General features: G+C 44.1%; 1 protein-coding gene across 2 annotated transcripts in view; it reads right to left on the reverse strand.

Moving 5' to 3' along the window:
• LOC120054794 (guanine nucleotide-binding protein subunit alpha-11-like) overlaps positions 1-12,271 on the reverse strand; it is a 75,209-nt gene extending 62,938 nt beyond the window's left edge. For both annotated transcript variants that reach the window (XM_039002420.1, XM_039002421.1), the window contains exon 1: positions 11,126-12,271. In XM_039002420.1, the coding sequence (XP_038858348.1) occupies positions 11,126-11,261 (136 nt within the window). In that variant the 5' untranslated portion in view covers positions 11,262-12,271. The remainder of the gene's footprint in view (positions 1-11,125) is intronic.
• Between the last annotated feature and the right edge of the window lie 598 nt (positions 12,272-12,869).

The raw sequence follows: 12,869 nt of genomic DNA on the forward strand, positions 1-12,869 counted from the left end.
AATATAAGAGCAACGTCAACTCACCATCGTTACAACCAGGAATATGACTCTCCCGAAGCGGATCCTGTGTTTTGCCTTCCACCCAGTACAATGGATCTGATCCCAGCCGGCGACCCTAAACAACAACGCCGTAAAAGGGGCAAACGAAGCGGTCTTCTGGTCAGGCTTCGGAGACGGGCACATCGCGCTCCACTCCCTAGCATACTACTCGCCAATGTCCAGTCTCTTGACAACCAGGTTGATGAAATCCGAGCAAGGGTAACATTACAGAGAGACAGAGATTGTAACGTTCTTTGCTTCACGGAAACATGGCTCACTCGAGAGACGCTAACGGAGTCGATGCAGCCAGCTGGTTTCTTCACGCATCGCGCCGACAGAAACAAACATCTTTCTGGTAAGAAGAGGGGCGGGGGTGTATGCCTTATGATTAACGAGACGTGATGTGATCATAACAACATACAGGAACTCAAGTCATTCTGTTCACCTGATTTAGAATTCCTCACAATCAAATGTCGACCGCATTATCTACCAAGGGAATTCTCTTCGATTATAATCACAGCCGTATATATTCCCCCCCAAGCAGACACGTCGATGGCCCTGAACGAACTTTATCTGACTTTATGTAAACTGGAAACCACACACCCTGAGGCTGCATTCATCGTAGCTGGGGATTTTAACAGGCTAATCTGAAAACAAAACTCCCTAAATTCTATCAGCATATCGATTGTGCTACCAGGGCTGGTAAAACCTTGGATCATTGTTATACTAACTTCCGCGACGCATATAAGGCCCTCCCCCGCCCTCCTTTCGGAAAAGCTGACCACAACTCCATTTTGTTGCTTCCAGCCTACAAACAGAAACTAAAACAGCAAGCTCCCGCGCTCAGGTCTGTTCAACGCTGGTCCAACCAATCTGATTCCACGCTTCAAGACTGCTTCGATCACGTGGATTGGGATATGTTCCGCATTGCGTCCAATAACAACATTGACGAATACGCTGATTCGGTGAGCGAGATCATTAGAAAGTGCATTGACGATGTCGTACCCACAGCAACGATTAAAACATTCCCAAACCAGAAACCGTGGATTGATGGCAGCATTCGCGTGAAACTGAAAGCGCGAACCACTGCTTTTAACCAGGGCAAGGTGACCGGAAACATGACTGAATACAAACAGTGTAGCTATTCCCTCCGCAAGGCAATCAAACAAGCTAAGTGCCAGTATAGAGACAAAGTAGATTTGCAATTCAACAGCTCAGACACAAGAAGTATGTGGCAGGGTCTACAGTCAATCACGGATTACAAAAAGAAAACCAGCCCCGTCGCGGACCAGGATGTCTTGCTCCCAGACAGACTAAATAACTTTTTTGCTCGCTTTGAGGACAATACAGTGCCACTGACACGGCCCGCTACCAAAACCTGCGGGCTCTCCTTCACTGCAGCCGAGGTGAGTAAAACATTTAAACGTGTTAACCCTCGCAGGGCTGCAGGCCCAGACGGCATTCCCAGCCGCGTCCTCAGAGCATGCGCAGACCAGCTGGCTGGTGTGTTTAAGGACATATTCAATCAATCCTTATCCCAGTCTGCTGTTCCCACATGCTTCAAGAGGGCCACCATTGTTCCTGTTCCCAAGAAAGCTAAGGTAACTGAGCTAAACGACTACCGCCCCATAGCACTCACTTCCGTCATCATGAAGTGCTTTGAGAGACTAGTCAAGGACCATATCACCTCCACCCTACCTGACACCCTAGACCCACTCCAATTTGCTTACCGACCCAATAGGTCCACAGACGACGCAATCGTAACCACACTGCCCTAGCCCATCTGGACAGGAGGAATACCTATGTGAGAATGCTGTTCATCGACTACAGCTCAGCATTTAACACCATAGTACCCTCCAAACTCGTCATCAAGCTCGATACCCTGGGTCTCGACCCCGCCCTGTGCAACTGGGTCCTGGACTTCCTGACGGGCCGCCCCCAGGTGGTGAGGGTAGGTAACAACATCTCCACCCCGCTGATCCTCAACACTGGGGCCCCACAAGGGTGCGTTCAGATCCCTCTCCTGTACTCCCTGTTCACCCACGACTGCGTGGCCATGCACGCCTCCAACTCAATCATCAAGTTTGCGAACGACACTACAGTGGTAGGCTTGATTACCAACAACAACGAGACGGCCTACAGGGAGGAGGTGAGGGCCCTCGGAGTGTGGTGTCAGGAAAATAACCTCACACTCAACGTCAACAAAACAAAGGAGATGATTGTGGACTTCAGGAAATGGCAGAGGGAGCACCCCCCTATCCACATCGACGGGACAGTAGTGGAGAAGGTGGAAAGTTTTAAGTTCCTCGGTGTACACATCACGGACAAACTGAATTGGTCCACCCACACAGACAGCGTTGTGAAGAAGGCGCAGCAGCGCCTCTTCAACCTCAGGAGGCTGAAGAAATTCGGCTTGTCACCAAAAGCACTCACAAACTTCTACAGATGCACAATTGAGAGCATCCTGTCGGGCTGTATCACCTCCTGGTACGGCAACTGCTCTGCCCACAACCGTAAGGCTCTCCAGAGGGTAGTGAGGTCTGCACAACGCATCACCGGGGGCAAACTACCTGCCCTCCAGGACACCTACACCACCCGATGTCACAGGAAGGCCATAAAGATCATCAAGGACAACAACCACCCGAGCCACTGCCTGTTCACCCCGCTATCATCCAGAAGGCGAGGTCAGTACAGGTGCATCAAAGCAGGGACCGAGAGACTGAAAAACAGCTTCTATCTCAAGGCCATCAGACTGTTAAACAGCCACCACTAACATTTAGTGGCCGCTGCCAACATACTGACTCAACTCCAGCCACTTTAATAATGGGAATTGATGGAAATTATGTAAAAATGTATCACTAGCCACTTTAAACAATGCCACTTTATATAATGTTTACATACCCTACATTACTCATATGTATATACTGTACTCTATACCATCTACTGCATCTTGCCTATGCCATTCGGCCATTGCTCATCCATAGATTTTTATGTACATATTCTTATTCATTCATTTACACTTGTGTGTATAAGGTAGTTGTTGTGAAATTGTTAGATTACTTGTTAGATACTACTGCATGGTCGGAACTAAAGCACAAGCATTACGCTACACTCGCATTAACATCTGCTAACCATGTGTACAGTCGTGGCCAAAAGTTTTGAGAATGACACAAATATTTATTTCCACAAAGTTTGCAGCTTCAGTGTCTTCAGATATTTTTGTCAGATGTTACCATGGAATACTGAAGCATAATTACAAGCATTTCATAAGTGTCAAAGGCTTTTATTGACAATTACATGAAGTTGATGCAGAGAGTCAATATTTGCAGTGTTGACCCTTCTTTTTCAAGACCTCTGCAATCCGTCCTGGCATTCTGTCAATTAACTTCTGGGCCACATCCTGACTGATGGCAGCCCATTCTTGCATAGTCAATGCTTGGAGTTTGTCAGAATTTGTGGGGTTTTGTTTGTCCACCCGCCTCTTGAGGATTGACCACAAGTTCTCAATGGGATTAAGGTCTGGGGAGTTTCCTGGCCATGGACCCAAAATATCGATGTTTTGTTCCGAGCCACTTAGATATCACTTTTGCCTTATGGCAAGGTGCTCCATCATGCTGGAAAAGGCATTGTTCATCACCAAACTGTTCCTGGATGGTTGGGAGAAGTTGATCTCGGATGATGTGTTGGTACCATTAATTATTCATGGCTGTGTTTACATTTACATTTTACATTTTAGTCATTTAGCAGACGCTCTTATCCAGAGCGACTTACAGTAGAGTGCATACATTTTATTACATTTTACATACTGAGACAAGGATATCCCTACCGGCCAAACCCTCCCTAACCCGGACGACGCTATGCCAATTGTGCGTCGCCCCACGGACCTCCCGGTTGCGGCCGGCTGCGACAGAGCCTGGGCGCGAACCCAGCCCAGCCTGGGCGCGAACCCAGAGACTCTGGTGGCGCAGCTAGCACTGCGATGCAGTGCCCTAGACCACTGTGCCACCCGGGAGTGTTCTTAGGAAGAATTGTGAGTGAGTCCACTCCCTTGGCTGAGAAGCAACCCCACACATGAATGGTCTCAGGATGCTTTACTGTTGGCATGACACAGGACTGATGGTAGCGCTCAACTTGTCTTCTCCGGACAAGCTTTTTTCCGGATGCCCCAAACAATCGGAAAGGGGATTCAGAGAAAGTAGCCAAAATCACTAAGTTGAAGGGGTGTACACATACCTTCGTATATATAATTATGTATTGAAAATTGAGGCTATGGCAAATAGGGAACAGGCCATTTGGCATGTCGCCCTGCTGTGTCCTCACTGCACTGCCCATCACCAGACTCTGGAGGTGCAGTCAAATTTGTGACATCACGATGTCATCACCATCGACGATGGCTGTCAAACATAGTTGACAGACAAATAGAAATTGAGTAATAATTGGACGAAAGCGAAGTTTACATTCATTATAGGATATATGAGTGAATACCACCTCTTCCAGGATAATAGGAGACACCATATTTATCTTTATTCTCAGCCAGGGGGCGGAAAAATCATGTCGAAACCAATTTAGGATGGGCCGAAATACTAGCGCCTGTAAATACAATTTGAAGTTTGGTATGGATAATCCTCCTACCTCTTTCCAAGTTCGTACATTTTTTCCAGGCTCACTTACCTTGCAATCAATGTTCACTCTGAGCTGCGCGCGCAGTATCCCCGAGTCTGCTGCGCAGCTCCCCCTGGACTGCCGAGCAGAAATGAAGCACGAAATTGAACATCACTCAACTATCTAGCGCAGTGGTCACCAACCGCTCGATCTCAAAGGCATTCCTAGTCAATACCTAAAATGTTCTGTAAAAAACCCAACGATAAAGCCTTGTTCCTATTTTTTTGTTTTTGTCTCGGGATGTTGGCAGTAGGTGCACCCGATCCAGCTGCCCTGTGCCGGGTAGGCGAACTGTTGCCATTTTTAACTCTTTCATGTGTCTCAAGATACAAACTACCTTCATGGGCAGGCCCAGAGAGCAAATCAATTGCACTATAAGCCTACCGCTGGCCAATTGGATGGCTCAGATGACAGTGTCTGCAGTATCGTAGGAGGCATAAAAGAAAGCTACAGCAAAGTTGATACTGTGAGATTCCAAAATGTTTAAAACCATGACTAGAGAGACAACAAATACAGCAAAGAGATGCTGTTTTTATGAGTGAATTCATGTTTAAGTTCTTACTCAGCACTGTCAACACTTTGTATTCAACACTTATATATTTCACTTTCTCTGTTCATAAGAGTAACATGAATTTGTGCATGAGGCAGAAATAATATAATAATAAATAATAATAAATAATTTGATGTTTTTTTTAAATGGACCAAAAAAAATTGCTTTTCTTTCAAAAACAAGGACATTTCTAAGTGACCCCAAACTTTTGAATGGTAGTGTATATATTTTTTTGTTAAAATGGCCGAACAACAATGCATTGGCAGGGCAATTCAAGCAAAGCCAATATGCGGTGATAATGTATTGGGCCTATAGCTTACTGCACAAACCTCATTGCTACAGTACTGTTTTAGCCTTGTGTTTTTTAAGTCCTGTTATAAAAAAAATCTGAGCGGTAGATCTTGGCTTGCATTTTGACTCTGTGATCTTGACTCAGAAAATGTTGATGACCAGCGTTCTAGAGTTTTCCCTGTTAATTACGATCAATGTTTCCCTTCACTGTGGCAGTTGATTGAATCAATGCAATATTAGCCACTTTCAATGCAATATAGCGAAACAAGACAAACTATGCAATAGATTTTGTTGTAGGCAGAACGAATCTGAGTAGGATTCTATTGCATTGAAATGCACTACTCAGCCCGTACTCTACACAGACCAGTGTGGCATAAACAATCAGAGCTGCAGTAGGCTTACATGCAAATATAGCATCACCATAATATGGATCTGTGCCATTTACATTGAACTGGACTGTGTTCACAGCATGAGCGGTCGTGAGTAGATGCACTTGTTTTAAGATCAAAGCGAGAGCTGCATGTAGCCACGTGTGCACATTTTGTTCATATTCTTTGCTAGTTAGTGAATTATTTTCCCAGTTATAGATAATTTGTAGTCAGCAATGGGAGAGTGATTGCTTCCTACAAGAGCACAAAACGTATACATATCTAGACATCTTTGAAAAGCAAGTCAGGTAAAGAGCTTTTTTTGTCTTAAAGGGGCAGTGTTGTATTTTGAGAGGCTTGAATAAGCTAAATAGCCAATAGGCAGAGGGTAGCATAATTTGTCTGATTCTCTGTAATCATGGTATGGGAATAATAATGCATTTTATTTTGTAAAGTGGTTTCTTGCATCAAAAACCAACATTTTCACCACCTCCTTGTCTGGAGGACAAGTGAATAAACAGGTTCATGTCAGGCCATGCATGTTTTTTCCAAAAGTCTCATGGAATGTAGGCCTACATTGAACACCACAAATTGACTGCTACTGTAGGCTAATTGATAGAACAGCTATTTCTATATTAAAATGTTATGGGATACATTAGCTCCATTCTTTTTGATGGTAGGCCACTCTGGTAGGCTTACATGTTGATCAAATAGCCACAGTAGCCAACATGACCACTTAAAACTGTATTGCAGGTACAGCCTAACTGTTCACAGTAAACGCGCGCTGGAAGTTGCACCAACTTTTCACAATGTTCAAGTTTGCGCTCAGCAGATCTGAAATTTGCTCAGTGCCGAAAACATTGCTTGCCATATACATTTTGAAGCCGCATTATGGATTTAATCCCAATAGCGAGAAGGGGGAGACAAGGGAAGCATTTAACTACAAAAATTCAGCTGTGGCAATATATTAATCTTGATAATAGATAATCTGCCGGTTAAAGAAACTGGGATATTAGTCCATCTTGTGCGGTCGAATTGAGTGTTCTGTTAAAGTTTCAGGCCATGGTTTTATCTAAGGAAGGAAATAAATCTATTCCCAAATATTTAAAATGGGAAACGATTGGATGGAGTCCTCCATCAGGGTCGAGTGGCAGTAGGGCAGATTGTTAGATTTTATAACTTGAAATAGAGCTGCATTTGTCTAAGATTTTCTGAGCTTTTGGGAGGGATTGAGATATATTGTCTAGAGAATGTCAGATATTGTCGGCATATAAATGAGATTATGTGATCCATAGAATTGAGAGATGAGTAATTTCCATCAATTATCAAATCGCCCGGGCCAGGGGTTCCATAGACAAATTGGAGAGGTGAGATCACCTTACCTGCTACTTCTATTTATTCTGAACGGAACAGAGCAGGTATTGCCTGTTATTACTATGGCTGAGGGATTGTCATATAGTACTTTAATCATGAAATTGGAGCCAAGTCCCATATGTTCAAAAACCGACTAAAGATATGACCCTTCTAGTCTATCAAAAGCTTTTTCTGCATCAAGAGAGAACTGCCCAAGGAGCTTTCGTTTCTGATGAAGCATGTAAGATATGTAATAGACGGAGGTTCTGAGGATAATCATTTAATAAACCCGCTTTGGTCCAGATGTATAAATTTGGGTAAGTTTCGAGACGGGAAGACAGAATTTTTGAAAATAGATATTAAACTGTGTTTATCAAAGATAGAGGGAGTTTGTGAGAGCACTGTGTGGCATCTGTAACTTTTTTAATGAAAGAGGAATTAGTGCTGTATTTAAATCCCTTCCATATGAACCTTTGTGAATGGCTGTGTTAATCATTTAAAGTAACAGTAACGGTGGAACTAATTGATTCCAAAGTGTTAAATAGACCTCAGGAGGAATACCGTGCCTTTATTCATGTTATCCAATACCCTTTTGAGTTCATGGAGAGAGATGTGGGCTCCCAGCAAGCCGGATTCCTCAGTTGAGAGAAGAGTTCTTATATTTTTTTAAATGACTCAATCTAGGCCTCCTGCAGTCTACGGCACTGCATCGTAGTGCTTGAGGCATCACTACAGACCCCGGTTCGGTCACGAGACCGGGAGACTGGCCCAGCATCGTACGGGTTAGGGAAGGGTTTGGTCAGCCGGAATGTCCTTGTCCCATCGCGCTCTAGCGACTCCTGTGGCAGGCCGGGCGCATGCACGCTGACACAGTTGCCAGCAGTATGGTGTTTCCTCCGACACATTGGTGCGGGTGGCTTCCAGGGTTAAGCGAGCAGTGTGTCAAGAAGCAGTGCAGTGTTTGAGGACACATGGCTCTCGACCTTCGCCTCTCCCGAGTCCATACGGGAGTTGCAGCGATGGGACAAGACTATAAAATACCAACTGGATATCACAAAATTGAGGAGAAAAATGGGGTAAATCATTATGAATTCATTCAATTTCAAATTGTTCATAGAAAGTAGGATTTTGTAGTAAGGAAACATTAAAGCTCCACCTTGTGGCTCTTTTACGAGATTCTGAAATGTGTATCTGGCAGTAACAAGCATGATGATCAGAAAGGCTTAAAATGTTGAATTTCCATTTTCTTGATTTAAGAAAATAGAGTAGATAATAGTATGAAATCGACTTGGGAGAATGTTTTGTGCCTGTTTAATAAAAAGAGTACTCTTTTGCTTTAGGGTTATAAGCTCACCAGGCATCAATAAGGTTGTAATCAAAGAGTATATGTTGGAGAAACTTGGTTGCCTGTGAATTGTAGTGGTCTTATTAGATTTGTACCAGATATGTCTAGAATGGCATTCCTCTCTGTCACAATAAACAGTGGGAATTCAGTTAAATATAACACGCTGTTCAGAGAATCAAAAAATACATGATTATATACATTTTGAGCATACACATTAATAAAGGCAGTTCTCTTTCCATTATGGATACATTTAAGGAAAGTGATTCCACCTTCTTGGTCTTTACCAATGATGGTGACTGAGTTTATGTATCATTATGATTACATCCTTAATTTTGTTTGGGGCTGATGAAAAATCAGCCAGTTTATACAAATGGTTCTCTATTCTAATGCGTGTCCTTTTGGTGCAGGTGTGTTTTTGAGCATTGCTATATCCATATGGTTTCTTGCTAGAATATCAAGACAGCTGGAACATTTGCTAGCAATATTAAGGGCTTTCAAATTCCATAAGAGAATAGCTAATGACCAACTCTCGTTATCTCTCTCAGAACAATCTTCTTGACCCTAACCCGACAGGCTTCAAGGCAGCTCACTCAACAGACCACTCTCCTCTGTGTCAGAGGCTCTCCACTCTGCCAAAGCGGACTTTCTCCCCTCATCCTCCTAGATCAGGGGTGGGCAAACTTTTTGGCTCAAGGGCCACATCGGGATTTTGAAATTCAACAGAGGGCCGCATTTTTGGGGGGACCAATTGTTTGTTAAAATCCATTTGCGGGGTCCTCCCGAGTGGCGCAGCGGTCTAAGGCACTGCATCGCAGTGCTTGAGGCATCACTACAGACCCGGGTTCGATCCCAGGCTGTGTCACAGCTGGCCGTGACTGGAAGACCCATGAGGCGGTGCACAATTGGCCCAGCCTCGTCCGGGTTAGGAGAGGGTTTGGCAGGCCAGGATTTCCTTGTCCCATCGCGCTCTAGCGACTCCTGTGGCGGGCCGGGAGCATGTTTCATCCAACACATTGGTGCGGCTGGCTTCTGGGTTAAGCGGGTATTGTGTCAAGAAGCAGTGCGGCTTGGCTGGGTCGTGTTTCGGAGGACGCACGGCTCTCGACCTTTGCCTCTCCCGAGTCCGTACGGGAGTTGCAGAGATGGGACAAGACTGTAACTACCAATTGAATACCACGGAATTGGGAAGAAAAATAAAAAAATAAAAATAAAAAAAATAAAATATATGTATAATTCGCGGGCCGGGTACGGCCTGTGGGCCTGCTTTGCCCCCCCCCCCCTGGTCCTAGATCTATCCACTGCCTTCAAAACCATGAACCATCAGATCCTCCACCCTCTGCACATTCCTGGATTGCATCCTACCTGGTAGGTAGAATCTGTGTCTGCACCTCTCTCTCTCTCTCTCTCTCTCTCTCTCTGAAAAGGCCTGCCCGCCCCTACGGGAGAGAAGCTCCCACACAGCCCATTCAAAGCTCTTCTCTGTCCTGGCACCCCAATGGTGGAACAAGCTTCCCCCTAAAGTCAGGACAGTGGAGTCCCTGCCCATCTTTTGAAACTGTAACTCTTGGAAGTTATCTTAAATAACTTACAGCACTCCCGACACCCTCCAAAAAAAGCCACTTTGCTGATAAATACTTTACTGAAGGGAAATGTACTTGATACGATTGTGATGCTTTGTCTTAAGATGAATACACTAATTGCGTCAGCTAGAGATGGCGTGCAGGAGATTGCAAGGATTTGTCTTGCATGAAGACTACTTTGATGCTAATTAGCATATTCAAATCACAGTAAATAAAGCCTAATATATTGATAAAAGTCAATTTTCACAGAAATTTTCACAGTTATCAAAACGTCACACCAGGGAAAGCCTACATGAAACACAGACCTTGTTTGAAGTGGTTCTAAAATGGGAAAAATGAATGGTGAAAAAAACTATTGGAACCATTTCTGTGTTAGAATGCTAGGTTTTATGGGTATTATGACGTGTCCACTGTGGGGCTCTATTTGGTGGGTGCTTATGTGTGTCCTATGCACTGTAATACAGCTCAGATATGTCAGCCCTGGAGGCTTCAAGTAGAATCCTCAAAATAAAATATTTGTCACATGTTTCAAATACTACAGGTGTAGACTTTCCCGTGAAATGCACGAATCCTTTACAAACAATGCAGAGTTGCTCTCACAATGCCATCCAAATCATAAAGTCAAATCGCTTTACATATCGGATAACGTAGGGAAACGTTGTGGTTTACAGCAGCAGCATGGCTGTTATGTAATTTGGGACAACTTGTTTTGCATACTATAAATCCTTATAGATCAAATACAACACTCATATCATTAGACATAGTTACAGTGTAATTTATGCCCTGATGAATGGTATCACTTCAGCAATGATGCATAATTGACTCCGACATTTAAAGCCATCACATACCAATAATATAAGACTTCAAGCATCCATCCAATTAATTAAATTATGGGAACGTGTGTGTATGGAGGAAGAATGGTTTAATGTTACTGTACCCAACAAAAGAAGTTTAAGTTCCCTCCTCGCGTCTCGCTTGTCTCGACGAAGCTGCTTATCGATCTCGGCGTTTATTCGTTTGGACTCCTTCGCCTCCTCGCTCAGGCAACAACCCATCATGGATTCTAAAGTCATCACCGCAGTATTTAAACGCCAGACTTGAATGCGGCGCCCACACCTTACACTTAATAGCAAATAATTGTCCCAATCCCCTTTGAAAATCCGAATGGACAGTCCAAGGGTAAAAAATAAATGAGTGGTGTGGATGCAACAAATGTAGCCAGCTAGCTACGAAGTTTGGCCTCTTGAGGACGCCTTTGCGCGAGTTAGCATTGGGCAGTTACACCAAATATTTGACAGCTTGTAAGTCTCTAGTCAAGGCAGATACAACTAGCTAATATGGCCAAGTTAAACTCGATAGCACCTAGCCAGCGACAATAGCTAGCTAGCTCTTCATAGTCAACAGGATAGTTAGCGTTTCAGTCCAAAAATGACCAAGATCTTTCTAACTAAATGTCGTAGTTCTCTAGCAACGACTCTTCCAACGCATTTAAATTACCGTGTGCTTACCAACCCAAGACCCGGAGACAACGGGACAAACTTGGCTGCCACATCTGTACAGTCTCATGCTATGCCTAGCCGCCCCAGAACCAAGACCATAAAATGTCGAAGTAGTGACAAAGAGCCTCTGTGAAACTGTCCATCAACTAGTTAACTAGCTGTCAAACGGCAAAACACGACGAAGATAAAAAAAAAAAAATAGTAATACTCGCTTTATCTAGCTAGGATAGCAAGCTACTGTACTGTAGCTAGCTTGTGTTGTATTTGCTAGCCGTGACCACCTAGCTAACATGTATGGCTAACGTTAGATAGCTGGCTAAAATATATAGCTAGGCAGGCTAGCTAGCCATATATGACACTTAGCTAGCTAAAACGCCCAATTTGGCTGTTCTTCATTGTGGGATCATCCTCCAAAAATGTAGGTAGATTCAAACTAACCAAACACTTATAAAACGCTCGCTGACAACAAAAGGGGCATTGCCTTGAATGTTTCGTGCGTTTATCGCCCCTTTTAATTTTTTCCCCTTGGTAATCACGCGTCAGCCCGGGTGTGATGTACACTCACTACCTTGTTGCTGGCTACACTTGGGAGGAAAAGTCACTGACAGATCGAAAGCAAATCAAGACAGAGAATGAGGGTGGTTAATCAAAACTGAATGGGTGGGGTTTACACGCTGTCATTGCGGGCAGGTCTAAAAACTGCCAAGTTTGTTAGAGAAACCGACAAACCATAGACTTAGATAGACATCGCATATCTGTCCCATTGTGACGTCTGTGAGAGCACTGGCAGGGCCAGAGAGGTAGAGGCGAAACGGTAATACAGCTATATGCAGACCATTAAGCAGAGCGCCTGCTTTTCGGCCCTTGGGACAATGACTCCCATTGTTAGGGCGTTGACCATCTCGTCATTATATACAGTATCTCTGGCAGAGCTATTGAGGCCATCTCAATTTTGAAGTAGCCAATTTTCTTATTTGAGTTGGCAAACCAACTGAAAGGGTACATACTGTCACCTGGAGTGTGTTATTTGAACAGGTATAAAGCCAAGTTTGGCAATTTACCGCCACCTGCAGTTATGGAATGTTTTACTGCCATCTGCAGTTATGGAATGTTTGCTCACGAGTGTAATTCATTGGCTGATCCCGCCTGGTGATCTGGATGGAATTATGTGATCCTTCCTTA

The sequence above is a fragment of the Salvelinus namaycush genome, chromosome 10, assembly GCF_016432855.1.
Source record: "Salvelinus namaycush isolate Seneca chromosome 10, SaNama_1.0, whole genome shotgun sequence".
NCBI classification, from domain to species: domain Eukaryota; kingdom Metazoa; phylum Chordata; class Actinopteri; order Salmoniformes; family Salmonidae; genus Salvelinus; species Salvelinus namaycush.